Here is a 27,368-nt window from a genome sequence, read left to right on the forward strand (position 1 = left end):
TTCCAAAGACAAAATATATTCCATTGGAATAGAAAGTAAAATGCAAGTTAAAATTTAGTTTAAAGACAATGAAATGATTATTTTTTTGGATTTCAAAGAGTAGTTTTCTCGTTATTGTTCTATAATAAACAATGCATATCCAAAACGACAAAAGATCTAGATGAATGTCCTTCTTTTTTGTCTTTTATTTGCCAATCGGCCGAAACGTGATACAGTTTTAGATTTGAGCCACGGTCTTCAGCTTAGAGCCACGGTATCTACGGTTTACGTACAGGTCAGTTGTTTAAAATTAAAACGAATTTCACCCTATTTTAACTTCAGCTTACCTAAGCATTTGCCAATTTTCATCACTTAACCAAAACAACCGAAACGTCCATACACAATGTGAGATTAGTTCATTTAAGAAATCGCAATGGAAAACGGAAACGGCACACATTATATAATACACAGGATGCCATCGGAAAGGCTTATCAAATTCAGTCAGCCTAATCAGGATTGTAGTGTAAGAAAAGCTAGGCTAAAAAACAACTATCCTGCTGTGATGTTCGAACTCACGACCTCTAAATATACCGGGGACCGTCTCTCAACCAACTGAGATGCACAGGGACAGAGGGAAACACATCGAGGAATAGGTTCACGCCAATATGTTAGTTTTAAAGCAAGACTGATTAGGAACTGATGATGATGTTTTTTTGCGTAACTGCAGTTAAGTGCTAAATATATTCAACTTGTTTAGATCATATTACCGTTTGTGATTCGTTTTGGAGTTTGAAACAACATTAAAATCATCCGCCAAGAGCACCAGTTGTTATTTTACTTAAGTTAGTTGATTGAAGGTGGAAACAGCAATTCCAAACAGCGGAGAAAAACAGAGAGAGAGAAAAAGACATAGAGAGAGAAGAAGAAAAAACGTGAGAAAACCGGCGAGAACGGAAGAGAAAGAGAGAGAAATAGAGAAAAAGGACAGAAAGAACGAGAGAGAAAAGATAGACTAAACAATTAGAGAGGAAACAGGAGAAAAAGAGAACAAAAAACAGCGAAAAAAAAGCATGAACGACAGAGAAAAGGTTAAATAGACGGAATGCAGAGATCTAAATTAAGTTGTTTACATCTTTTTAAACTTATGTTTTATTGAGTTTTAAAACAGTATTTAGGACGCCAAACCCAACAACCTCATAGCATCTCTTTTACCAACCCAGTAACCGTTTCATCCGCAGACGACATCGCCTACCTCATTAGTCCTCCTCTGGTGGCTCTCACTCAGAACGCTGCCGACTCCTGCTCCCTGCGCATCCACTACTTCCTCTGGGGTGAGAACATCCGGAGGCTCTCGGTACACAGCCGGACCCAGATAGGCGGTCCCCTCAACTGGCGCATCTGGACAATTTCCGGCACCAAGGGCACCTTCTGGGAGAGAAAAGAAGTGATGCTGAAACCCAACGTCAACGAACCATTCCAGGTTATTAAGATTCAGAATTTGGATCTACCTATTTTTACCCATTTATTACTAACGTACAGTCCGGTACTACAAAAGCATCGCCGCCCAGTTAAGCCATTTTTTGAAACAAACATTTCCTTAATGGATTACTATTCTAACCCGAATAAACTATCGTCAGTTTTAAGTGTTTAAAGATTAAGACTGAAATTATAAAACTGAACAAAATTGGGTACAAAATTGTCTGTTATATTTTTCCTATATTTTTTGCAAACAATCCGTCTAAATGCAACAAGTTTTGGTAAACAATGTCAAACATTGTTTAGTCTTTGATAAAATCGCAACAAACTAAATCCAAAAGCAATTTCCTCACCAAAACCTCTTGAAAACTTGAATATACAACTAACCAGTGTTCCACAAAAACAGGTAATAATCGAGGGGTTGGCACCAAACACCGACCTTGGAGACATCGCCATCGACGACATCAGTTTCAGTCCCGGCTGCACCCTCTACAACGGGGTGCTACCCCCTGGAACCACTGTGGCCACGACCACCCCCAGCCCCTGCCCCCCTCAACACTTCCACTGCGGAGATGGAACCTGCATTGACTTTGATAACTACTGCGACGGTTAGTTGTGTGCAAACCTTGCTTGGTGCAAATGATGTATAACCCTTGTATCAGTGGTTCCCCAACTTATAGCTTGCACAACAGTAAAAAAATCGAAACGCATTTGCCACAAACTTTCTACAAATCAATACTGCAAAAACATGACAATTCCCCTTAAACATTTTAACACATTAAATAAATCATCTATAATTCGTAATGAATATAATGTCTCGCATGCTTGTTGGTTTCCATTAGTACTTCGGGAGAGTTACTTTCCTAACACTTGGAACTCTGTCGAGACACACACGTGTATTTAGAATTACCTAAATGCCAAAATTCCGAATCTTCTTTATTTATTTTTCCGGGGCAGTTTTAGTTCTCTTATATTGGATTTAGAGCGGGATGGGGTCTTCGTTCACTGCTGGTATTTTCCTAATCTAATGTAAAACGAACAAACCCAACATCGCCTCAAGTTGCTCTGTTTTTTAACTAAAATGTTATATTTATCTCAATTTTTTTTTTATTGGAGAATACGGAATATAAGTAAAAAAATCATTATATTATTAACCCCTTGTGGAATTTAAAACTTACTTAGAATGTTCTAAGTCCACCTAAAAACAAAATGCGATTCTAAAAGACAAATATCTTTAACATCCGGTACTGATTACTATTGTGATTTTTTGCCTCAATTTTGATATTTTATTTTCAAATATTTCCGCCAATATACGCTAATTTAATTCGGGTTTTCTCCCTTTAAATTTTAGGCTAAATTGTTAGTAAAGCGGCTACAGAACTGCAGCCCAATTTAAGGTCCGATTAGTGCTCGCTTTTTCCATAACAACGTTATTCCACTTTCTCCAGGCAAGTTTGACTGCCAAGATGGCAAGGATGAGGCGACGTGCGGAGATTGCGACTTCGAGACTGACTGTGGCTGGTTGGATTACAGCACCGGAGCTTACTTCTGGGACAAGATTCAGGGACAAGGCGTCGGGGATGTAACCATCGGCCCGTCGGGTGACCATACAACTGGATCAGGTAGGTGACGATACGGGTTTTTTCACAGTGTTGTAATGACTTAAGTCAATGAATTGAGTGCACTTAAGTCATTGTTTTGAAATGACCTTACTTGACGTCTTTTGGACGTACCTCGGCTGAAATGCTCAAGTCACTGTTTTCAAATGGCTTGACTTGACTTAAGTATTTTGGACAAATGACTTCGGTTGAAATATTTAAGTCACTGTTTTCAAATAGCTTGACTTGACTGAAATCATTTTGATAAATTACTTCGCTTGAAAAATACTTAAGTGATTTTAAGTCAATGTTTTCAAATGACTTGACTTGACTTAAGTCTTTTAAAAATTACTTGACTTGACTTAAGTCTGATTGACGAATGACTTGAGTTGAAAAGAAGTGTTTTTTTTTGTATAAAATTGGGTTATATATCTTAATTTTTGCATGTTTTTTTTATTTTTTGCACAATTTTTTTTTAATAGTTTAACGCTTTTTTCTATTACAAGCACTTAACCAATAAAGTCTATATTTTCATTCAAATCTTTTATATCCTCAGCGTCACTTCAAACTTTTTTCGTGGAAATTTTAAAAACAAAGTAATAAAACATTTTTCTTTTCTTTTTTTCTTTATAAAACATAGCTTTTTATAAAAACATACCTTTGGGGGCCTTTTATTGGTCACATACCATTTTACCAACCTTGTTACGACGCTTTAGGCTATTACATGTTCGTGAACCCGTCGTCCGGTGACTTTATGGACTACGCCTACCTCGCCAGCCCCATCCTACCCAAGTCGGGCGCCAGCTGTTCCATCAACTTCTGGTACTACCTCTACTCTTCTGGCACCGCCACCTTCGATTCCAAGATCGCAGTCATTGTCAACTCACTCGACACCTCGGCGGTATGTGCAACTATTTTGAACTTTACCATTTTTCAATGTTGTGTATAGCTGGACTTTTTGTATGCTGATTAAACACTTTAAAGAGATGTTTTTTTTTTTCTTGGGTACAATATGCACGGATCTGTAATGTTGCCTGATAATAATTTGCAAAGCCAAAAATTACTGAAGATGATACAAGCTCGTATCAAATAGTTTTAATCAAGATGGTGTCGATCTACTCGACCTTTTTAGCTTTGCAATTTATTTATCAAGCAACGTTTTTTCTGATTGTAGTTTGTCCCAATTGTGAAGGCTGTTTACAGCATTGGCACCAAAAAATGGTTAAGTTTCTAAAAATGTTTAACACGTTCCGTTCAGGTATTTTCCAAAAGCAAACAAAAAAATAAGCAAACTGCAAGTTAACATTTTTTATATTTCATAATTGGCTTAACTCACCCAATTTTACTAAAAAGTATTCAATCAAAGTACCTTACATTTGTCAAGTCATTTGTCTAAATTACTTCATTTCTTAATTACAAAACTCGATTCATTATACCCGAAATACTTGAGTTAAGTTAAGTTATTTGACAATATTGACGTAGGTGCAATAAAGTCACGTCATTGGTTTCGGTCTTCACAACCCTGTAAAACAATCCGTATAGGCACCTATCTGATCTAGACGTATAATCGCCGGTTGACTGATGGTTAGATACTTGACGCCTTCATTATAATGCCACTAGGTGCATAGAAGGAAATGTTTAAGAACCACTGTATTTAAAGGCACTTAAATATCTTATGTAGATTGTGTGGTCTTCATCGACGAGTCCTGGAAACCAATGGACGAACGTGGACGTCCCAATCGGAACTCAGGAACACGGACACAACATCATCATCGAAGCTTATCACGGGACCGCAGGAGGTAATTTGTCCGCCACGTGACAGCACGTTTATTTTTTTTTAGGATTTCGAAAATTTAAGTCTCAAACAATTTGTTGGATTTTAGTTACGGCCACTAACCATTAGAAAAATAAAAAATAAAAAATAAAAAAATACGTTTGGTCTAAGCCTTTTTCTAATTTTTGTTCCTTTTCGTTACTTTTGTTCCCTAAAAACAATATCCAATCACTTACGCCTTTGTTATGGCTTTCTCGCACAACCAATTGAACGTCTCAATGGCAATATTCTCTTAACTTACAGAACCAAAAATAGATTCCAACCAACTACCTTAGCCACCTGCACACACCAGTAAATGCATTGTACAAGTTCTGTCACTTTTATCAATAAAAAGAAGGTAAAACCTATTCGGCAAATCTGAACCTTAGTGACCTTTCCTTTCGTTGCCAGGCAATATAGCGGTGGATGACATCCTCCTGGTGAACTGCAAGACTACAGGAGGAGGCGGAGGAAATTGCGGATTCGAGGAATTCCAGTGCTCCAATGGCAACTGCATCCCTGATGACAAACGGTGCGACTTCGTGAACGACTGCAACGACAATAGCGACGAGTTCAACTGTCCTTCGTACCAGTAAGACAAACCGTAGCTGTAAACATGTTTCACTTTTGTTTAACCTACTTGCCCGTACTTAAATTGTTCTTGAACGACTGCAACGACAATAGCGACCAGTTCGACTGTCCTTCTTACCAGTAAGATAAACAGTAATCGTACACATAAACAGTGGCCGTAAACATGTTTTATTTTGTTTTCAGCGGGAATGATCATCAAAATTCCTGAACAGTATATTTGATAAACTATTTAACACACAACACAACTGTTTTTACAGGAATAAGTAGGCTTTTGATTTTGGGGAGATCTTAGGTTGCTTCTTTTAAAATTAATGTTCTATTGAATAAATTGCTATTTACAATTAGCAATTTTTAAACCATTGGAAGTATATTTCGCATAGTACAAATATTTTCCGTGTCACGATCATTAAAAAACACTGGGAATATTAACTAAAAGTACTACAGGGATATTTTTAACCTACTTGCCCGTACTTAAAGTTAAGTTATTCATAAACGACTTTAATAGCGACGAGTCGAACTGTCTTTTATACCAGTGAGATAGGCAGTAGCTCGTGGACCAAAGTCGGCACGATTTTTTCCGCGTTATATAAAACAAGAATACTTAGGAACTCAAGCGCAAACATAAAATTAAAACCGATTAGTAAGCGACCGAGCGTTTTTGCAATTCATTTCTTTTTAACTATATTCAATTTTCAAATTATACACTAAAAACTGCCCAAGATTCAAATTGGGCCTTCACGAAACCCCTACACTATCGACATACCCCATGGGGTCCTCGGACCCCCATTTAGGAACCTCTGCTCTAACCTATACTAGATTTGAACTGGTATGATTAACGCGTTCCTTATGCTAGTAAGTTATGGTTCAATCCTGGCCTGTTGCAGTTGCAGTGTCGTCGTTTCTTAAGTTCTTATAAGCGTCAGTTTGTAAGTTGCTGCTGAAATCTTCTTATAAAACATCACTAATTTTTTTCTTATAAAACAGTTAGATTGTGCCTTGTTCAAAAACATGATCACTCAACCTTATAACTAAGGTCTGTTTTTCTATTAGGAAAACACCAATATTAACTACAGTGAGGAAAAGTCGATTTAAATTAAAAACACTTATAATAAATTAGTTTACGTTTGCTTGATACCCAACACTTTTCCAAAAATGATTTTTAGTTAGTTTCTTCGTTAAAGAAAATAAAAATCTCTTTCTTACAAGCTTTAGGCAACAAAGGCATGGTATCGGTAAATTATATCAGGGTAAAGTCCATATACAAGAGATGTTAATTGTTAAACTGTTATCGAAACTCCACCTTAAATGACTTTACCTCTACGTAGGGCGTGTGACTTTAACACGGACACGTGCGCATGGTCGAATGACGCCAGCAGTACAATGCAAATCGACCGTGGAGTTTTGAGTGGCAACGCTGGTCCTAGCTCAGACCACAACAGCAATGCCAACGGAAAGTACTTGTACGTCTATCTCCTATCACCTTCGACAACTCTCGTGGTAAGAAGAATCAATTGGCTTGCAAACCGCGATACACTTATTTTCTTTAATTATATCGGCAAAACGCAGGCTTTTCTAAACTAAATGTCGAATACAGCCAAGTATGATGGTAGTGTGACCACGATGATATAGGCCATGGTCATTGATTTGCTTAATATATGAAAAATATTAATAAAACCAGAACAACATATCAACTTTGCTTCAAGGGAGAATACCACACCAATTCTTAAATGAAATATACTACTTAGAAATACACTTGAATCGTTTTAAATCTTGTGGTTATTGTGAATTTGCTTATCGACCGAAACACAATAGTAAAATCAAAACAAACTCTGTTTCGAAGCCTAATACCACATTAATTCCTTAATAAAATCTGCTAATAAGAAATACACTTGGATCGTTTTAGATCTTGTGGTTATTCTGAGTTTTCTTATCACTGGAACACATTGTAGTTTGGCCCCTTATCTTTCGTAGCTTTTTCGTTGATATATTTTGTTTCACATAGCCAAATTCACAATAACCACAAAGTTGTGTTTTTCTAGGACCTGGGTAGTTATGCTAAATCCGATGGCTAATTACACAACTTGATTTTACCATGTTTTGAACTGCAACTTACCTACTAGCCTGCAACTATTTATCATGTGTAGGGTCATCTTAACGGACCTGTCGTGGCCCCAGTTGATGGTAACGCCTGCCAGATTCGATTCTATCGGAACATCAAGACTGTTGGCCCAGCGAGGATCAACGTCTTGATCAAGACACAGGTTTGAAAGGGTTGTAACTGCCGTAATTTAGCTTCTCAGCACTTACATTGAGGTGACAGTATGTTGACTTTGTGGGGAAAACTAGTCAATAGCTGTATAAGTATCGTCAACAGCATGTAGTTATATTAAGGTAATATATATACTGAGGTTAGGGTTAGGGTTAGGGTTAGCACCGCGTCCACACCAAGAAAAGAGAAAAAACATACCCCATGCCCTAATCTTTTGTTGCAATATACGAAGGGCTTCCACGCAGTTAGTTGTTTTGTTTATCTTGTTGATTGTTTCTTCACTCAGACAAGCGGCTGGCAGCTTGTGGAAACGTTCGACACGGTCAACAGCGACTTGGATTGGTATTTCTCTTCAGTTAACATGGGAGCAAAGCAACCTTTCCAGGTAAAAAGCTGGGCTCAAAATAGCGCCATTGTAGTTTAGTTATCGACGAATACCGTTTGAAGCAGTGCTTCTCAAACTGTGGCCCGCAGTCCTTTTGGGGTCCGCGAGACAATTTTCTTGGACCGCGAAGCGCCTAACAAAAAATCAACACGAAGCTTCTAAAGAAGAAAACTTTTTGTGCAATAAAATTTTCAGGAAATTTACTTTTTTCAAACCAAGCTGATTAGTTGTTTATTCACGTTATTATACGCTTTGAGTTAAATTGTCCATTGTGACGTCATAGTTGCGTTGTGCTAATGAGAATTATGTTTTTACAGCTGCTGCGCGATAACGGTTTTAAAACTGTTCGTAATTGCTTCACTCATTTAAAGTGATTCGTTAGAGGTTAACATAGCCGAGCTGACAGCAAGTGCATCTCATTGATACCATTAAAATCCCATTGATACCATTAAAACAACGTGTAATTTTGTGTTTATTTGTATATATTTTCAAGGGACCGTGAGTAATTTAAAAAAAATGCTGGGGGACCGTTGCGTAATTTTTTTTTTAAAGTTTGAGAACCACTGGTTTAAAGGGTTAAACCGTTACAACCCATTGATATATATATTAAGCAATGATGCTAGCAAAGCAGGCTCAAAAATCGACCAGCCTTTGGTGAGGTTCGAACTCGCGACTTCGGCAATACCGGAACCGTCGCTTTACTAACCGAGCTAAACAGTATATGGTAGTTCTTGTGATATTAAAACCAGGGGCTGCAGAGCAGTTCAAAATAACCTGAATCTGACTTCCGAGTCCGACCAAATGTGTGATTTCGTTAAGTAAGGAGTTCAGCTCCGAGTCTTTCACCCATTTATATAACTAAAAGAAAACAGATTTTCAGCAATACAAAAATTTGGTAAAAATTATTTTAATTCAAAATCGATTCAAAATGTACATAAATGGGTTACAAAATTAAAAAAAAAACTACAGTCCGCTTTTTGAAATTGCCGATCAGTTGAAAATTTAGGTTTGTATTATATTCAACAACATTTCAACAAAATGTGTGGTGGGCGACACCAAGACAGTACTTTTAAACAATAATATGTATTTTAAATTAACGTTTTTCTAATAGGTCAAAATTTTTTAAATTTTTTAATTTTCAGGTCAAAAAATGATCGCCCTACTCATAAGTTCTAACAAACTAGAACACAAATACCTTTCTTTCAGGTCGGAATCGACTTCGTCGTGGACCAAGGTTCGTCTGGGAGTATTTCAGTCGATGACGTCAGTTTTTCACCCAGCTGTCGAATTGACCCCAACGCCATCCTGGGGTGTGACGTGGGTGAACAGGCGTGTAGCGACGGCTTATGTATCGGTTCGGACCTCTTCTGCAACTTTATGGTAAGTTAAAGACGGACTTCGACAACTGGAATTTTTTATCAGATAAAAACTAATATTAGTTTCTTGATGTTTTGCCGATTCAGATGAGAATTGTAACTAATAATTTACTGAACTCGCGTAACAAGTCAAGTCCAATCCAAGTCACCAGTTGCCCTAGTCAATTCCCAGTCGCATTCATTAAAACAGTTGATATTTATCTTTAGTTAGCTTCTTTAAAACCATCTACAATGTGCTACAAATATCTATGAAAACTTTTAAGAAGTATCTAAAAAAAAAAGTTTTATATCTTTTAAAAAAATTTAAACCATTACTTTTGGGGTGCAGTCGGATTGTAGCGACGGTTCGGACGAGGCGACCTGTCCGGCGATTTGCAACTTTGAAGACGGTCTCTGTTCTTGGGTCAATGACGACAACAACAACCTCAGATGGACTGTGCAGGACGCCTCGAGCGGATCGACCACAACCGCAAATGGACCTAGCAAAGACGCAAGCTCGGCGGGGACAGGTCATTTTAATAAGTGCTTAATTTAAAAGCTTTACATGGTTTAACCGTATTATGACAAATCCGTAGTATGTACCGAAAAATATCAATTGAGTTCTATTATTGTTATCGAAAATTTATTCCTTTCTGCACAACTCCGTCGATGCTAAAAAAAGAAGTTTAAGGTTTTCCAAAGAGTAACACTGAAAAGTTTTAACATGTTGTTCAACAGAATTAGCAAGTTTTGAAGTTTGAAGGTTTATTTTTGTGAAATAATTTGCATTGTTTTTTTTTTTTATTAATTTTTCAAAATTTAAATTTTATAAGAATCCAGTCGAGAGTAAGCGTGTCCAATAATATCGGATCTAAACCCGATTACAAGTGGTAGTGTTGGTGCATTTTTGCATTACAGCCAATTTTGCGATCCAACCTATAGAATTCTACCTTATGGTTTAAATTTCTTAGGAAATATAATTTAACACATTAATATATTTTTCTTGCAAATATAATAAAAGGTATTTTATTTTTACTCTTATACCGAGTCTATTTATTTTTTATCTTTAATAGTGTCAGTTTAATTTCATAGAAAATAATATTTTCTTAGAACATATTAATATATTTTATCTAGAAATTTATTAAAAGTTTTTCCAGTTTTGTTCTTATAAAGAGTCGATCTATTTTCTCTAATAGTTTCAGTTTAATTTCTTAGAAAATATTATTAACTTAGAACGTAATAACATTTTTTCTTAGAAATATACTAGAAGTTCTTCAATTAATACTCTTATCCAGAGTCTATCTATTTTCTTCAATTCAGTTTATTTTTACACTTCAAATATTTTTTTTTTATTTAAAAGGCTCTTATGCTCTGGTGAAGGCTCCGAGCGGAAACCAGAACGGACAGACGAGCAAGCTGATCAGTGCCCAGTATTCACAAGCAGGACTGACTTGCAGCTTCAAGTAAGCCTAATATTGGAAATTGAAAATAATGCTGCATAAACCGACAATACAGACCAGTGTTTTTTATATTATTTTACGACACGGTAGACCTTTAAATAATATTAAGCCGCCATAATATGAAACAGGTCAAGGTTTGTTAATGAAGATTTAAAATCAGCAATCTTGCGCTCTCTGTGCGATGAGCATCGGAAAATGGCAGCCAAAAAATCGTAGTGGTAGCTAAAAAAATAGAGAGCATGAGACTATAAGGATACTGATGATTCTCTTATACGGGTTATACATGTTCATCTTAACATGTACCAAACTTACTTAATAAAAGTTTGTTTTCTTTAGGTTGTTTTTACTTTGATGTTAATCTCTTTATGTGCGAACAGAATCGTTGGTTTTTCACTATTCGGATTCCATCAAATTATTTTTTTAAGAATTTTTCTATCAAACAAATCAAATAACTATTTTAAGCGTCATACCAGGTGCGAGAGTAAAATCGTTTTCTCACCGGCACGTTGGCAAATTTTGAGATATGACGTCACAAAGTTACGTCATAACGAGACGTCTAAAACAAGTAACATTTGGAAAGCTGGGGTTCTTGTTTTTAAATGTGTACACATATGCAACTGCAATTTTAAATTAAATACGTTCAAAATAAAAGGCGGAATAGCCTGGTTAAAATTGACATTGCCTGTTTAAAAAAGAACAATTTTACCGGTACGGCGTAATTTGTTAAACCAGTGGTTCCCAACCTGGGGGTAGCAGTCAAACAATGTCTAATAAAAATAAAAAGACGATTAAACCGTAACTTTAGCATGTTGTGCATACTTGAACCCGGACATTTTAGCCAAATTCTGATAGAATCCGTCTAGATTTTTTCCCAATTTAAATTTGGCCAATTTTGAAATGTGTTATGTATCATACACTACAATTGGGGGGTCCGGCAAGTTACTGGACAATAAAAAGGGGTCGAGAACAAGAAGGTTGGGAACCACTGCGTTAAAGCAATTGGAGCGAATTTTAACACTCTGTTTTCACCAGCTTCAACTACTACTTGTTCGCCGGCGACTGGGCCAAGTTCTCAGTGCGAACTTTGACCTCTACGGGCGCGGTTCGTGAACTCTGGGAGCCAAGTGACTACAGCAGAGTCGGAACTTGGATTTACACGATGGTCGACCTGCCCAACTGCATCAAAGACTTCCAGGCAAAACCTTTTAACTATAGACATAGAGATAGCTCATAATATCGTTGAGCGGATACCCGATGCCAAGTTGTAGTATCGCTACTCGTCCGATACTAGGGTGATATTCGTGCCGTTTTGATATTAAAAATATAAGTTAAAGCTATTTTAGCCATGCTTTAACGCAGTGATTTAATCTTGAAAGGCATATTTATCAAACAAATGACAGGTTAAACAACTCTTCTATGCTGCCAAACTTGAATACGGTATTATAAATGTTGATATTTAGGTTTAAACAGTGATTTTTAGTTTTTATTATACTCCTTTTAAATTCTATATATTCCAACCATATTTGTGACTATTGTTGCTTTGCTAAATTTACAAAACTAAAAGTGATGATCAATATAAAAAACAGCGGTTAATTAAAACCGGTGATTTTCCGTTTTCGTAGGCCGTTTTCCAAGTGGAGGTGGTAAGCAACGTTCCGGGTTATGTAGCGATCGACCAGCTGAACTTCCAAAACTGTAATTACGTTGAAGTGACCGAACCTGAGACCTGTACCGCCGACGAAAAACAGTAAGTGATTTTTTAGCTTTAATTTTCGCCTGAGAAAAAAACAACCCATGCGGTAAGGTTTGAACTCACGACCTCCGGCAATACCGGGACCGTCGCTCTACTAACCGAGCTAACCAGTTGTATGGTAGCTCAGGCGATATTAAAATCAGGGCTGCGGAGTCGGTTAAAAATAACCGAAATCCGACTTTGGCAAGATGTGCGATTTCGTCCATTTATAAGTAAAATATTAAAAAGGGTTGGCATACAGCAATCTAATCATAGGGGTGTTATACAACTCATCCACCCACAATTCATAGGTTTGGAATATGAACCACAATTTGTTATTGCGCTTTCACAATTTACAGTGTGTTGCCCTATCAGTTTTAAAGTCTCGTACTGCGCGCGTCGGACTTGGGTGGTTTTACGTGGTCTTACTCGAGTCCCAAGTCCCGAGTCCGACTCCGCAGCCCTGATAAGCCCTAATTTTGGAACCCTGATTTTTGAAGACTTTTCAATGTGGGAATGTCGAACATGTACACAGATTGCATGCTTTAAGAATATTTCAATATGACACAACTTGTATTGTTCGATAGCTAGCAGCACCCACAATATTTGTAAGTTCTAGGTGCTTTGTTCTACCATTAGTGGTGTATAGCACCCACAATACTTGCATGTTGTAGATGTGCGAGCGGCCATTGCGTGTCGTCCGACCATTGGTGCGACTTCAACTACGATTGTTGCGACACAAGTGACGAAGACGCTTTTATCTGCGCTTCCTACGCGAGATGCAACTTCGAGAGGGACTTCTGCGACTGGCAGAAAATTACCTCCAACTGTGAGTTACGGCTTCGGGACGATGATAGACGATAAAACAATTTGACATTGTATTCTGTAGATAATTATTTGCTATTCCCAGTTGGTATTTGGGAGTGTTCTAAACAAGTTATTTCAAAATGACCTAAGTCCCAGTTAAGTCATTTGAAAAATAACTGAAATCCAAGTCAATTCTGTTGTAAATATAACATCAAGTCCAAGTCATCATGAGATTAAATCGACTAAAAATAAAATGTTAAACTAATTGAATATCATTAACACCTCTAACTATGGCAAGATCGCAGTAAATTGACGTTTTAAACTTCAACTTTAAAGCCTTATATTATTGTTTCTTCAGCGCAAACATCTCCAGAGTGGACACTGGGACAGTCCCCGAGCGGGTACCCCCGATTTGACCATACTACTGGACAGGAGACCGGAGGTTTCGCCTACCTGGACATCACCACTATGGACAGTGGCAAGTGGGCCATCTTGCAAAGTGCCTCGTTCGTCGCCGAATCGCAAAATTGCTTCATGAGGTAAGGAGGTGTTGCAATTTATTGTGTTATTTCAATTTACTGCCAGATTAAAGTCGTTTGGTTTAGTTCGATCAAAGAAAGTCGGCTCGTCAAAACTGACCATAGAACAGCCAGAGTTTCGAAACTGTTAAGTAAATCTATTGTTGTTCATATAGGTGAAATATTCTGAATGTTCAAAACCCTTTCAAGACATTGTAAGTATATCAAAGTCCACATTTAAAACCTTTTTTTCATGTTGAACACAAATAAAGATATATTCGAAACATTTAAACTACTACCTACTTTCGTATGAGCTTTAATATTTTTACTACGTCTTACTAGAGCATTTTAAGACAAAGGGGCAATTCGTCAAACAATTACTTAAAAACAGTATATTTAGGTTAAAACGTAGATCGGGAGTAAAGCTGGTCTGACTATTTTTTTAGATTGAGTCATTGCTCATATAAAAAAAGAATATTAGCCAGGTAACCGAAAAATCCAACTGGTATTCATTTTTAGGTATTTAACTGAGTCACCCTCTTACAAAAAAAAAGAAATATCTATTTTTCATGAAACCAAAAAGTGCTGTCCAATCACAAACTTTATATTCAGTCCCAACGGGGTTAACAGAGCTAACTTTCTATTTAAATCACACAGCAGTTGCACTTTGTAAATATACAGTTGCTACCAGACACAGTAGGCCTATACTAAAAAGAAGCTCTATCGGTACTTATTTATTTATTAAACAGGATGCCTATAGTTGCAACGTATCATCCGAACCCTTTTAAGCCTCATTACAACGTTGTCAATCTGCTGAATAGGTTTTACTCGTACATGGACGGTTCTGGAAGCAGACTTGACCTCACGGTTTCAACCAACAACGGCGAGAACTTGCTAAAAACGATCACACCCGACACTTCTGGTCAGTGGGAGCGACAGAGCGTGGAACTCACGCCAGTGACGGCTGTCTTCCAAGTAAGTGTTGAAAATATAGGCCTACTATTTAAAAGTCTGAAATAAACAGATTGTAAGCTTAACTTATGGCATAGGGGATTATTCTTTGACTTAAAAAAAATTGTTACATGTTAGGTCAAAGTTTGCCAAAATTTTAATTTTTCAGGTCAAAATTTCTTATTTTTAGGTCCAAAAATAACCGCCCTACTTATGACACGTTTAGTTTAACTTGCAAATATAGAATTTAATATATGAAGACTTTTATCGCAGTAACACAATTGAGCTAACAGAAATTATAGGCTTATCTAACCAAACGTCCATTTTAACTTACAGAAACATTGAGCATCAAATCAAGGTTATACCTTTTAAAACTTTATTGTTGGAATTTTCGCAAATGTTACTTTTTGTCAACTTTTTTCTATTGTTGACCCATTTCCTCATACAAAACAAAACCCGTATTTTTTTAATAGCATCTGTACCTTTGAATCGTTGCTTCTAATATATACACGTTAAATTATATAGAGCATATATACTACAGTAACTCTAAATTAGACGAGCGCTACGTTTACACAACTTGTTGACAAGTGCTTTACTTCACCATATAATTTTATTACCACAGGTTATGCTTTTACTTCACCGTATAATTTCTCACTACAGGTTATGTTGAAGGGAATGCTCGGATCTTCGCAACCATCCGTTATAGCAATCGATGACGTGTCCTTCAGCGAAGGTAGATAAATTAGACAAACGTGCTCGTGAGAGATTGACCGGGGGAGTTCGACTCAATGATTACAGTTTTTAAAATCGTTACAAACTAGAAGTTTTGATACTTAGAAACAATCTTTACCCATGTAGGCTATATAACCCCTTAATTAACTAAAGTTGTTAATAACTCAATACTCGATTCTTCTACAAAACGCAATTCGTCTAAAAACCTTGCAAAATCATTTTGTATATATTCCAAAAAGGTAAAAATCTTTATAATGTTTGAGTAATCGAGTTAGTTTTTGATATCTTTAAATTTTTTCTTTGCTTTTTTATGCCTTATTTAAGTCACATCAGGTCATTTTTTAAGCTATAATCATTTTTTTATCGAACTCTTTAATTTGTGGAGTCCTGTCAGTTCACGAAAAAATAAGTCTAACTCAGAAATTCTAATAGAAATAGATCATATCGTCACGCTCATAACCAAATTGCCTAAGTCATTTTTTATACATTCTCAAAGTCTTTGCTTCAGTCACTCCCTTGTTGCCATCCCCATCCATAGAAAAAGTGCTTGGGCCGTTTTTAGGTCATTTTCCATGCGCTTGGGCAAAAAAATGTCTTAGGCACTTTTTCTATGGATCGAGATGGTAACAAGGAATGACTTAGACAAAAACTCTGAAAATCATAAAAAAAATGACTTAGGCAAATTGGTTATGAGCGTGACGATATGGTAATGTGTTTATTTATATATCTGCTTAATTCCAGCCTTAAAACAGTTTTTTAATTTGAAAAAAAAACAGAACAATGCAATAGTTTTTTGATAAATTGCTTGTACAGCGGAATAATGTTTTCGACTAACACTTTTTAAACAACGGTTTTGGGCAAGATTTCTCAAACTTTTAACAAAGAGTTTTAAAATTTTGTTGGCAGGCGCGCTTTTATAAATCGCCGAAAATGTCGATTCAACATTACGGTTTCAGAATCTTTACAAATTAGAAGTTTAGACACTTAAAAAAAATCATTACCCAAGTTTATTTCACCCTGTGGATCTCCTTTATTAAGCAAAATTGTTTATAACACATTACTCAATTCTTCTAAATACCTTTCAAAACCACTTTGCCTACGATATACTGATATTCCGAAAAGGTAAAAATATTCTTAATGTTTGAGTATTCCATTTTTCTTTTTACATCTTTAGGAATTGTTTTTTTTTTCTCATTTTCTACGCTTTGGTAAATTGCCGACAAATCGATCAAACTCAACTTTACCTCTCCAAGGTTGCATTAAGTCCTCGGGCGGTGGGGTGAACCCGGCCACCACCGAGGCCCCCTTCGTCTGTGACGAAACAAGCTACCACTGTGACGCGGAAGTGGGTGACGTGGAGGTTTGCATCGACCCCAAGAAGGAATGCGACTTCAACTGGGACTGCCCCAACTTCGACGACGAAAGAAACTGCCGTGAGTTTATTTGCTCTTTAAAACTCAGTTTTTTTGCGGCGTTTTGATTTAAAATGCATTACGAAAATTCCATTAGTCTAAATCTGGTAGTATTAAAATGTCGCTTTATTTATTTATAAGAACTCAGATTAAATCAAAGAATATGACATTGATATTTTCCGACGGGAAGTAACTGATTTCGTTTTTTTCTGTTTTTGAAACCTGTTTTTTCCATTATTTACCGGAACTACATTGATTTCATTAGTCGGATTCTAGTGTTTTTTTTTAATAAAATATAGGACGGATGCGGCAGAAAAGCCTACTAGATTTCAAACTAGGAAAAAGAGACAAAATTTATAAGCAATCAAAAGATTTATTGTCTCATCTCAAAGTCAAAAGGTTACCGTTTGATGTATTTATGGTTTAAAGATTACATCCTGTAGATGGCGCCATCGAGTCACAGGTTCCCCATTTCTAATGAAATCTTCCACAATAAATGCACGGTGTTTGCCAGTCAGGGCCATTTTACATACAGATACAAAATTTAAAAAAATTTCACAAAACTTTTTTAACGTAAAAAACTAAAACCTGAAACACAAATGGTAAGTCCTTTGCTGCAAAATTTCAACTCAACCAGACTGGTACAGCTTTGGTACAGCAACAATTTAACATGTGGTCGGTTTTTCTTCCTCACCCTGTATATGACTATCACGAATTGATCTGTCGCTATTATTTTGCTCTTAGTACTACTATATACTATATTATTGAATATTGTCAACAAATAACAACGTACAGATGTAATTAGGGGGGAATTTTTTTATATTTTAGAAGCTGTTTATTTATTTTATTACAAGGCACTTCGGCAATTAGACCCAAAACCAATTTCAGGTAAAGCCGCCAGTGAAACATCAACATTTCACATTTTACTTTACCGGGTGCTAACTTGAAAGTATAGTACGTATATAGCAAAGCAATTGTTTATTTCGGCACACACTAAAAACGTCGCCCAAAATGCAACCACTTCACCACTGTTGTATTTAGCAACAACTTGCAACTTCGACGGGGCAGTGTCAGTGGATGGAGGCATCTGCGGTTACAACGAGGACGTTGCATCACGACTGGACGGTTTCAACTGGGTTGCATCTAAGGCGGGAGAAGCAAGTCCGCAGTAAGTAGCGCAGTTTAAAAGTAGAAAATAATTTTTTTGGGCCGCTCTAGCAAACTGAGCTAGCACTATTCCCTGCTGCATCCTGTTCGTGTGCACAACTTATTACGGAAGGGGATCTGCAGTGCCATATCAAGAAACTGAAACATTCTTGTGTATGAATGAATGTTTCAGAAACTGGTTAAAGTCATAAACTTGCAATAAACCGATTTTTATATAAAAACAAAGGAGTTATTTTGACTATTTTTGTTCAACATATGAAGATATATCAATGCAAGTTTAGAGGAGTAACTCTGTTTTAAAACTTGCTTAAATTTAGTTGATTAGCCAGTAATCTAGTGTTAATCATAATCAACTAGCTTGCCGTTCTGTTGGACAACTTCTAAGGAAACTTAGCTTAAACATTAACCTGTGTTTAAATAAAACAAGGTACGGGCCTTCAAAAGACAATACGGCCAACTCGCCTCTCGGAGGATACGCTTACATCTTAAAGAGCACTTCACAAGGTCAACAGATGGCAGATTACGCAAGTCCACTGTACAACCGAGCACATTCAACCTGTGTGGTGAGGAGAAGTCTCCTGAAGACATTTATTTGTCTATAATAGGTGTTATTATGACTAGTAACAATTTGAAGGCTTTCCTGAACCTTCCCTGAACTTAATAGGCCTTATAAGTAGGAACAATGTAGGCCCTACTTAAAACAAGACAATTCTCGCGACTGGTAAAGTTATAATGTGAAACAAAACACTTTTTGTTGTGCTTTTGCCCGCATTTGTTGACGTAATGTGCAACTCCCTGGCGACTTTGTATTATTCGTTTTAACTAATTATTGACACAAAATAAATTTAAAACTTACACCGCAACAAAAGTAGGTGTTAACACTAACATAGGCACGTCTGAAGTGGAAAGTCACGAACGAGACACGTTTCTGCTCGAGGCAAAGATGCAGTGTTTGATGAAATGAAGCACTAAAAGGTTAACACCTTGTATCAAGTCGCCGCATATTTAGGCCTAAAAGCCCTGATATACATAGAAGAACAACACAAACCTCACCCACTCTACTCTCACAGGTGTCCTTCTACTACTACCAGTCCGGCATCTCTCCCGGTCAACTTGAGGTGGTGTTAGTGACCGCTGGTCGGCCGTCCACCATGGCTCTCATCGCAGGCGACAAAGGAGACAAATGGACTCAGATGAAGCTTGATGTTGGAAGAAGAACTGAATCCTTCCAGGTAAATATGTCCTATACTTGACATGTCTTGTGATAACGATATCTAGGGCGTACGTCTGATTCGCACCTAAATGACGTCATAAGCAATCTTAAGAAAACAGAAATATTTTTTATTTTTTATTTAGGGATTATATGCAAAAATATGCTTTAGCCCTACAAAATTTAGTTAATTTTATTTTGAGATAGAAATCGCTCTGTTGGCTGGCTAATGTTCTGCTGGACAGCAATATCTGATTGACTTCGACTGCAGGTTCTGCATGTCAAATTTAGATTCCCTAACTTTGGTATGCGAAATCTCAAACCCTTTCTTTTCCAGATCATGTTCGTGAAGATCGACCAGGGCCAGTACGACGCCAAGACGGCCATCGACGATCTCAAGTTCACCGACTGCCAAACCCCCTTCCCCCAGCCCTGCACTGACCCCAGCCAGTACCTTTGCCCCACTGGGGCCTGCGTGAACCGGCTCGACAAGTTCTGCGACGGGGTCGACGACTGTGGCGACTTTTCCGACGAAGCCAATTGCGGTGAGTTGGGTCTGTTCGGTTTCAAGGCTTTGTTGCATTGATGGCAAACTTTTAGATAACTCTAGATTTTTGATTCAATGAATTAGAGCAAAATGCGGCTAATTTATATTCTAATCTAGGTTGTGAATTGCTTTTGTGCTCTTATTCTAGTCAAATCTAATTCGGATTGTGTCAACAATGCAACCACATAAATATTTGTATATTGTGTCCAGTCATTGGTTATGCTTACCACATCACAATTTTTACCGTATTCGGTTTAACGAAAATCCAAATATATTCAATGATAAAGTATTTAACGTTTTAGGATCACTTACAAGCCAACGAAAAAAACAATATTGATAAAATTGTAAAATTGGTAACATTTTACATTTGCAACGACTTACTGGTGCATGGAGTGGTAGTGTTTTAGGCAATCGCTAAACTCTATTAAAGGATCTGAAATTCCATTTTATAATGTCACCAAACTTTTTAGACTGCCCACATTTTATAACTTCATCATATGCATCTGAGGTCGCTCTCAAATTGTGTTATTTATCAAATATTTTCTTGCAGGAAACGCGTTGATAACAACCTTCGAGAACGGATTTGGTGGATGGCAGAATGAAGCACAGTACGACGACTTTGATTGGCAAATCAACCAGGGAATCAGCGATACTGTTGGAACAGGTGAACAATAACTCATATTCATGAAATATATCGCGTTCACCATCGAAAATGATTAGAAGTTTTAAGTTGGATTTAAACTACGAGAATTTGTGCCAACTAATCTGTTCTACTGAGCTTAAAGGCTTATTTCAGGAGTGAGTTAGGTAATTTTCTCACCGGACCGCATTAAAGTTTTGAAAGATGACGTCACAAAGTTCGTAATAACGAGACGAACTTAAGCACGTGATCTCAGAAAACCCGATGTGATCGTTTAAAGCAGGGATGTCCAACCTTTTAGCCGAATGGGCCGCATTGCCACTTTAAAAATTTCGACAGGCGGCAAACCTATTAAATTAAATGGGTGACGTCATAAGTTACGTCATATATTGACGTCATAAAACAACTTAACTTATAAACATCCGATCTTTGAGAGTGAACTCGTGTGTAAATATGCAAGTAGATATCGCCATGCCGTATCATGTCATGGTACGACACCTTCGGGCTGATATATTTCCTTAAAATGGTCCGCAAAAACACAAATTCAGAAAAACACCAATCTTGCTTAGCAATAATGCTGCACAAAACTGTTCGACGGATGTTGAAATGCGACATTAGACTCTTTTATAGTCTTAAAATAAGATTAGGCCTACATCAAACACTGCGAGTTCTACATGTTTTGATGATAGTGAAAACAATTGTTACTGAAAGTGAGAATATGGTGGGCACACGTGAACAACAGGCGGGCCGCGGGTTGGACGTCCCTGGTTTAAAGGTTGTGCTCAAAATATGCAACTTAAATATCTGTTTAATACATTCAAGATGGCGGGAAGGCCATTTAACACTAATTCCGAAATAACTATTTCTTTTAATGCAATCTAACAATTTCTCAAAAGGTCCATACCGCGATCACACAACATCCACCAGCACTGGATCTTACCTCTTCGCCGACGCTTCTTCTCCACAACAATCCGGAGACAAAGCTTGGTTTAACAGTCCGGTGTTCGCCGCGAACCCAGTTAATTGCGAGGTAATTTTTTTTTATAAACCAACCATTTCCATGCAGAGGTTTAATACTGAGTACGGAATAGAGCGAGTTTTTTGGGCGGATTCTGTGCATATAGCTCCAACACATATATTTATATTTTTGAGTCAAAATATAGGGAAAATATTTTTAGAATATTTAAACTAATAGTTTTTCTGTATTTTTTTTTGTTTTCAGGACGTAGTTTTGTTAATACAGGTCATTTTTTGTAGCCTGTCTTAAAAACACTTTTTAATGTCATACCAGTGTTTTGTTTTGTTTTTTTAAAAGATTATTACCAAAATAGTTCGCAACTGCAACAGTAAAACTCTATGAAAACGACAAAAAAATAGGCTACTATCTCCATTTGCCCTAAAATCATTTCTGTTAAGCAATTCCTGTTTTCTTTAAACAAACGTATTTCCGCAGTTGCTTACAAATGCCCTAAAATAATTATTTATATCCAGGTGCGCTTCTGGTACCTGACGTACGGAATAGACGTGTACAGGCTTAGCGTGTATAAGAAGACAGCAACCAACGGAGGTTTCCAAAGTCAATGGTCGAACCCGGGCAGTGATGCAGAACTGCTCTGGAAACGCGGCAGAGTGATTGTGACGTCAACAGAGCCATTCCAGGTAACAAACGTAACTTAAATCTAGCTGTCCTCGTATACTTTGTATGTACGTAACCAGCAGGTGTATACAAAATGTTAAGGTGCCCAAATTAAAGCCATATTGAATAAAACTCTGGTTCATTCTAAAAGGTTTTGTAAACAATAAAGTTGTTTAATATTTTGAAAGTCTGGACACGAACATTTTTTCTTGAATTATGACGAAAAAAATAATAGAAAAATCATTATTTCCTATGTTTTTCATGTTTCTTAGTTGTATGTTTTTATGACACCTCTATATTTCGTGAGTACACACCAATACCAAAATATGTTTGTAGATTGTGTTTGAGGCGGTGATTGGCAATGGAGTTTATGGTGATATCGCAATCGATGACATTTCCTTTACTCCTGGATGCACTTCCTACAGCGGTAATAGGATAAACAAATTGATATGCAGTGTTGTAGACGTATTTTTAAAAATTTTGTTCACGAATTTCCAAAATGAGTCTCATACCGAGTCTTTATACCGAGCACAGTCTGCGAGAAATGTCAATATTTACTTTTTAAGAGCAATCACAATTACTCAAATTCGTTTTTCGATTCGTAATTTTTTTTCAAAAAAATCTTTGCAACAACAGGACATTAGGCCAATTTTACATAAACAAACCAATAATAATTAGGAAAAAGAAATAAAATGTCGGCACTTCTTTGTTAGTAAAGCATTAAGTTTACTAACTTATCACAAAACGTTAAGTAAATATGCTGAAAATTGTTTTTGAAACATTGTTTGCTTGCTGATTGTGGTGGAGACTATAAATATTAATTTTTTAGGCATCTTGTTTGTAATTTTAACATCCACTTGATATTTACTTGTGTTGCACACCACATTGATACTCTCGTTTCGAGTGTCTCTTTCAATTTAAAATTTTACATAAAAATAACAAAGAGCCTATCAACTTTGCTGGAAATTCTTGAAACATTATTTATGAGTAAACTGATTATTGTTGGAAATATAAGTTTATTATGCTTTCTTGTTTGTAATTTTAATATCCACTTGATATTTACTTTGTGAACACTATATTTATTCTGTCGCTCCTTGTGTGTCTCCAGGAAGTTTACCGACTCTTCCAGTCAACGACTTCCCGTCCCTGCCTCCCCCTCCATCCTCCTGTAGTCCATCCCTGGAGTTCACCTGCTCCGCAACCTCCCACTGCATCCTCAACACCGAGGTCTGCGACTTCCGCAACGACTGCTCCGACGGGAGCGACGAGGCAAACTGCGGTAGGAAACCGACGCCATTTTGTATTACTTCGACCCAAAAGCTTGGTTGACATCTATTAACTCAAGCTGCAATATAAATTACGCCTATTGCGTGTATTTCTGAGCAAAGGATTCTTAGTTTTGTGTTTGATGAACGACTATTCCCTGTATGTTATAGTTGATTTATTAACTTAATCCCTAAGATAAATGGTGCATATTACGTGTATTTACTAGCAATAGCGATTTAGTTTTAGTGGGATTTTTGAATGTTTAACAAACAGGTTGAGTCCGTTGGCAAAACTATTGTGTTTGTTGATTATTTACTAATTTTCTTTAAATTCATTAGGTGAAGTCCTATATGATATTCTGGAGGGTAATAATGTAAAATAGTTCAAACTATTTTTCCTATATTGTTAATAAAGAACATTACAACAACTTAAGTTACTATAAATTTTCGGTCTGTTGCGTATTAAGTGTTTCCAAAGTCAATTTATTGTCAAGAAGCACCGACCTTCACGACAAAAAGGAATTGCCACTACTTTGTTCAGAAGCGCCATGATTCCATCTTGTGACAAAATTAAAAAGCTTGTGGTTGTGTCGTATCATCACCATGACGTCTTACATTAAAAAAATGATTAGCCTCTTGTATATCGTATTTTTGTCATGTCGCCTCACTGTTTCAATTTGTAATTCAGTTGACAAAAGTTGCGACTTTGAAACTGATCTCTGCGGTTGGCTGGATGATACGGCAGGACCAGGAGGTTTCAGGTAAGTTAGAAAATAAAATGTGTTGTTCCGTCTAATTTGTGGTTCGTCAATAAAACGATCCTATTGTGAGCATTAGGTTAATAATTAATGTTTTACTTATTTAAAGGTTTTGGGTCCAGTAGCGAATTAACTATATCAGTATTTAGCCAATCGATTTTTGTTAAAAAAAGGAAAAATTATTTTTTAGTTTCCGGCTTATCGTACGAAAAATTATTTATTAACCGTTTTTTATTGATCTTATTGTCTTTCATCCGGATAATTCACCGCAAAAATAGTTTCTGGACATATTTTTTGAATTTATTTATAATCGTGTTTTTTGCTGCTTAATTTACCACAAAAGTGTTTCTAAACTATTCTCAATAACCACTCAGTAGGCAAGCAAGGGCAAATGGCGAATTCTCGTGGACCAGAGGCCGACCAATTGACGCACCAGCAGGCACCAATGGCAAACTACCAACCACCGACCACACCAGCTTGTCAACCACCGGTTACTACTTGTATGCCGACAGCTATGGTGTAGAAACTGGTACTTACGCCGAGGTACGTTTGTTGATGGTCAGGTACAGCGCCTTTTTTGTGTGAATATACAATAAATCTTCCGTTATCGAAAACATTTAGGAAATTAATAAAGTTAGGAAATCCGTATTGTCCAAAAATCCATATTATATTATAAGATTTCCATTGTGCTCAGTTCAACAAAATATTCGTGCGTTTGTGACTGCAAAAGTATTGGATTTTTGAAACTTATGCCAAGAATAGTATAAATAAATTAAACATAAACCCTTACTTCTAGCATTAAAATCTCTATATCTAAAGTCATATTAGATTAGAAGCTTTCCATTATTTAACCGTTTCTTTTTCGGATTGACGATGGCAAAGGCGACAGTTACAAAAGCATGTCTTTAGATATAGTGAATTTAATGATGGAAATATTTAATGATATTTGAAGAAGTAAGGTTTTTTGTTTAATTTGTTTAAATCAATCTTGGCAGAAGTTTAAAATATCCAATCCAATGGCAGTCACAAACGTATGAAAATTTTGTTGAATTGAGTAGTAAAGGTTACACAACCTGTGATTTAATGTATACGCCAAGCCCGTATGAATATTTAGTAGAAAGCATTGGGTTATCGAAATCCTTGTCTAAAGCAGTCTTTCTAACGATTTTACGTTAATGGAAACATAGTAGAGAGTGTTTTGCCGAAGTAGACAAAAGTCTTGACTGAAGTAGACAAAGAAACCCAGCTCTAGAGTGATTTTAACAAATTTATTTACAAATTTTATTTTTTAAACGACTCTCTTATCTAATTTGAAACGTCTCTCTTGTCATTTCCAGCAATACTCGACCACTAAGTTTCAGTGGTCCTCAGTGCACGCCTTGCTTGAAAGAATTCTCTTTTTTCATCCAAGAATCCTTTTTTAAAAACGACTTTTTCGCCATTCCCAGCATTACTCGACCACGATAAGCCTCATAGTTTAGTGACTCCTGCTCTAGAGTGATTTGAACAAATTTATTCAAGAATTTTCTTTTAAAATCGACTGTCTTGCCATTCCCAGCATTACTCGACCACGATAAGCTTTATAGTTTAGTGACCCCTTGCTCTTGAGTGATTTTAGCAAATTTATTTACAAATTTTCGTTTTAAAATCATTGTATATGGCCGTATTTGTCTAATTCTGAATAGAGGAATCAGGTGGCACTGTATATTAGGACAAATTGTATTGGATTCTCGATAAGTCAACGACGACCTGATGAACCACGGTTGGGCGAAAGCTGGTCGAAAATCCATTACTTTTTGAAACGACTCTCTTATCTAATTTGAAACGTCTGTCTTGCAATTCCCAGCATTACTCGACCACGATAAGCTTCAGTGGTCCCCAGTGCACGCTTCGCTTCTTCTACTGGATGGGGAATCTCCCCACTGACGTAGTCGGCTCGCTGCACGTGTTCGCTATCTACGGAAGTGACGTCACGGAGCTGTGGTCACGCAACGGATACCATGGCAGCGGCTGGCACGAGGGAAGAGCTTTCGTCGGACAGAAGACAAACTTCAGGGTAAGAAGTGCCTTTTAAAATGCTGCTCTATCTTGGTTCATTGGAATTTTTAAGCTTGTGCAAAACTATTTTTTATCAGTTATTAGTGTTTCTTAGATTGTGAGTTGACTTTAAGTTTAATTGTGGGGGGGTATTTAGAACTGACTTAAGGTAAACTTAAATCGATTTGAACAGTTATAATATCGAACAAAATCTTGGAACCAATTTTCGGGCTGAAAACAAACTTCAGGGTAATAATCTTTTTTAGATTTTGTTCTGTCTTGACTTTCATGCGAACTTTTTAAAGCGTTTATGTAAAAAATATTTTTAACAGTCATTAATGTTTTTAAGACTACAAGTTAAATTTTTTTTTTGGTTATTTAGAACTGACTCAAAGGTAAAATTTGAATTGATTTGGGCAGTAATAATATCAAACACATATTGGAACTCAATAAAATCTAAACATGTAGTTTGGAAAAACTTTTAAAAAGCAATTCCACGTCATTCATAAGATATAAATCGGCATACTTTGCTTTCAGGTCCCAAAAAACGCAACCTATGTGAAAACAGTGACTAGTATTTTCATTTTTGTACCGAAACGCATTTCTTTCCGCTTTTCCTATTTATCTGTAAACCCATTGTTTGTAATCTAGAGTGTGTTTAGGGTGAACAAGGCCTATCTGCTTTCTTATTGTTGCACGCGATCGGTCTAGCAGCGAAGCAAACTAAAAAACGCAACACAACAACCAATTTTTAAACGTATCCTGCAATAAATATAAAACTTCCTGTCCTGGCAATTTATTAAAAATCTTCTTGAATAATAATTCGAACCAGGTAATGTTCGAAACTCGACGCCAAGGCTCCGACAACATCGACGTGACCTTGGACGACCTTGAGTTCGTGGGTTGCGAGCCTCCTCAGTCAGCTGACCAGGGGTGTGGCGGCACCCAGTTCACCTGCGCAAACGGGGTAAGTGGGGCTGGTGACGTAATAGTCGGATTAGAAAACCATCGAAACCTGTTGTACATTAGT

At 36.8% G+C, this 27,368-nt stretch overlaps 1 protein-coding gene across 1 annotated transcript in view; it reads left to right on the forward strand.

The window, feature by feature from the left end:
• Positions 1–27,368, forward strand: part of LOC146170234 (MAM and LDL-receptor class A domain-containing protein 1-like) — a 116,598-nt gene that overhangs the window by 74,596 nt on the left and 14,634 nt on the right. Inside the window, exons 74-105 of the mRNA XM_083387969.1 lie at positions 1,218–1,459; positions 1,862–2,063; positions 2,904–3,077; positions 3,770–3,954; positions 4,735–4,852; positions 5,278–5,458; positions 6,783–6,954; positions 7,602–7,718; positions 8,013–8,111; positions 9,318–9,491; positions 9,816–9,996; positions 10,827–10,929; positions 11,959–12,121; positions 12,549–12,673; positions 13,333–13,487; positions 13,824–14,004; positions 14,805–14,958; positions 15,595–15,667; positions 16,920–17,099; positions 18,120–18,246; positions 18,673–18,808; positions 19,316–19,477; positions 19,793–20,000; positions 20,553–20,666; positions 21,539–21,672; positions 22,134–22,301; positions 22,615–22,705; positions 23,387–23,557; positions 24,232–24,304; positions 24,676–24,844; positions 26,148–26,357; positions 27,171–27,305. Coding sequence (XP_083244095.1) covers positions 1,218–1,459; positions 1,862–2,063; positions 2,904–3,077; positions 3,770–3,954; positions 4,735–4,852; positions 5,278–5,458; positions 6,783–6,954; positions 7,602–7,718; positions 8,013–8,111; positions 9,318–9,491; positions 9,816–9,996; positions 10,827–10,929; positions 11,959–12,121; positions 12,549–12,673; positions 13,333–13,487; positions 13,824–14,004; positions 14,805–14,958; positions 15,595–15,667; positions 16,920–17,099; positions 18,120–18,246; positions 18,673–18,808; positions 19,316–19,477; positions 19,793–20,000; positions 20,553–20,666; positions 21,539–21,672; positions 22,134–22,301; positions 22,615–22,705; positions 23,387–23,557; positions 24,232–24,304; positions 24,676–24,844; positions 26,148–26,357; positions 27,171–27,305 — 4,877 coding nt within the window. The remainder of the gene's footprint in view (positions 1–1,217; positions 1,460–1,861; positions 2,064–2,903; positions 3,078–3,769; positions 3,955–4,734; positions 4,853–5,277; positions 5,459–6,782; positions 6,955–7,601; positions 7,719–8,012; positions 8,112–9,317; positions 9,492–9,815; positions 9,997–10,826; positions 10,930–11,958; positions 12,122–12,548; positions 12,674–13,332; positions 13,488–13,823; positions 14,005–14,804; positions 14,959–15,594; positions 15,668–16,919; positions 17,100–18,119; positions 18,247–18,672; positions 18,809–19,315; positions 19,478–19,792; positions 20,001–20,552; positions 20,667–21,538; positions 21,673–22,133; positions 22,302–22,614; positions 22,706–23,386; positions 23,558–24,231; positions 24,305–24,675; positions 24,845–26,147; positions 26,358–27,170; positions 27,306–27,368) is intronic.

Source organism: Ascidiella aspersa, chromosome 1, assembly GCF_963924565.1.
Source record: "Ascidiella aspersa chromosome 1, kaAscAspe10.2, whole genome shotgun sequence".
In the NCBI taxonomy this organism is placed as follows: domain Eukaryota; kingdom Metazoa; phylum Chordata; class Ascidiacea; order Phlebobranchia; family Ascidiidae; genus Ascidiella; species Ascidiella aspersa.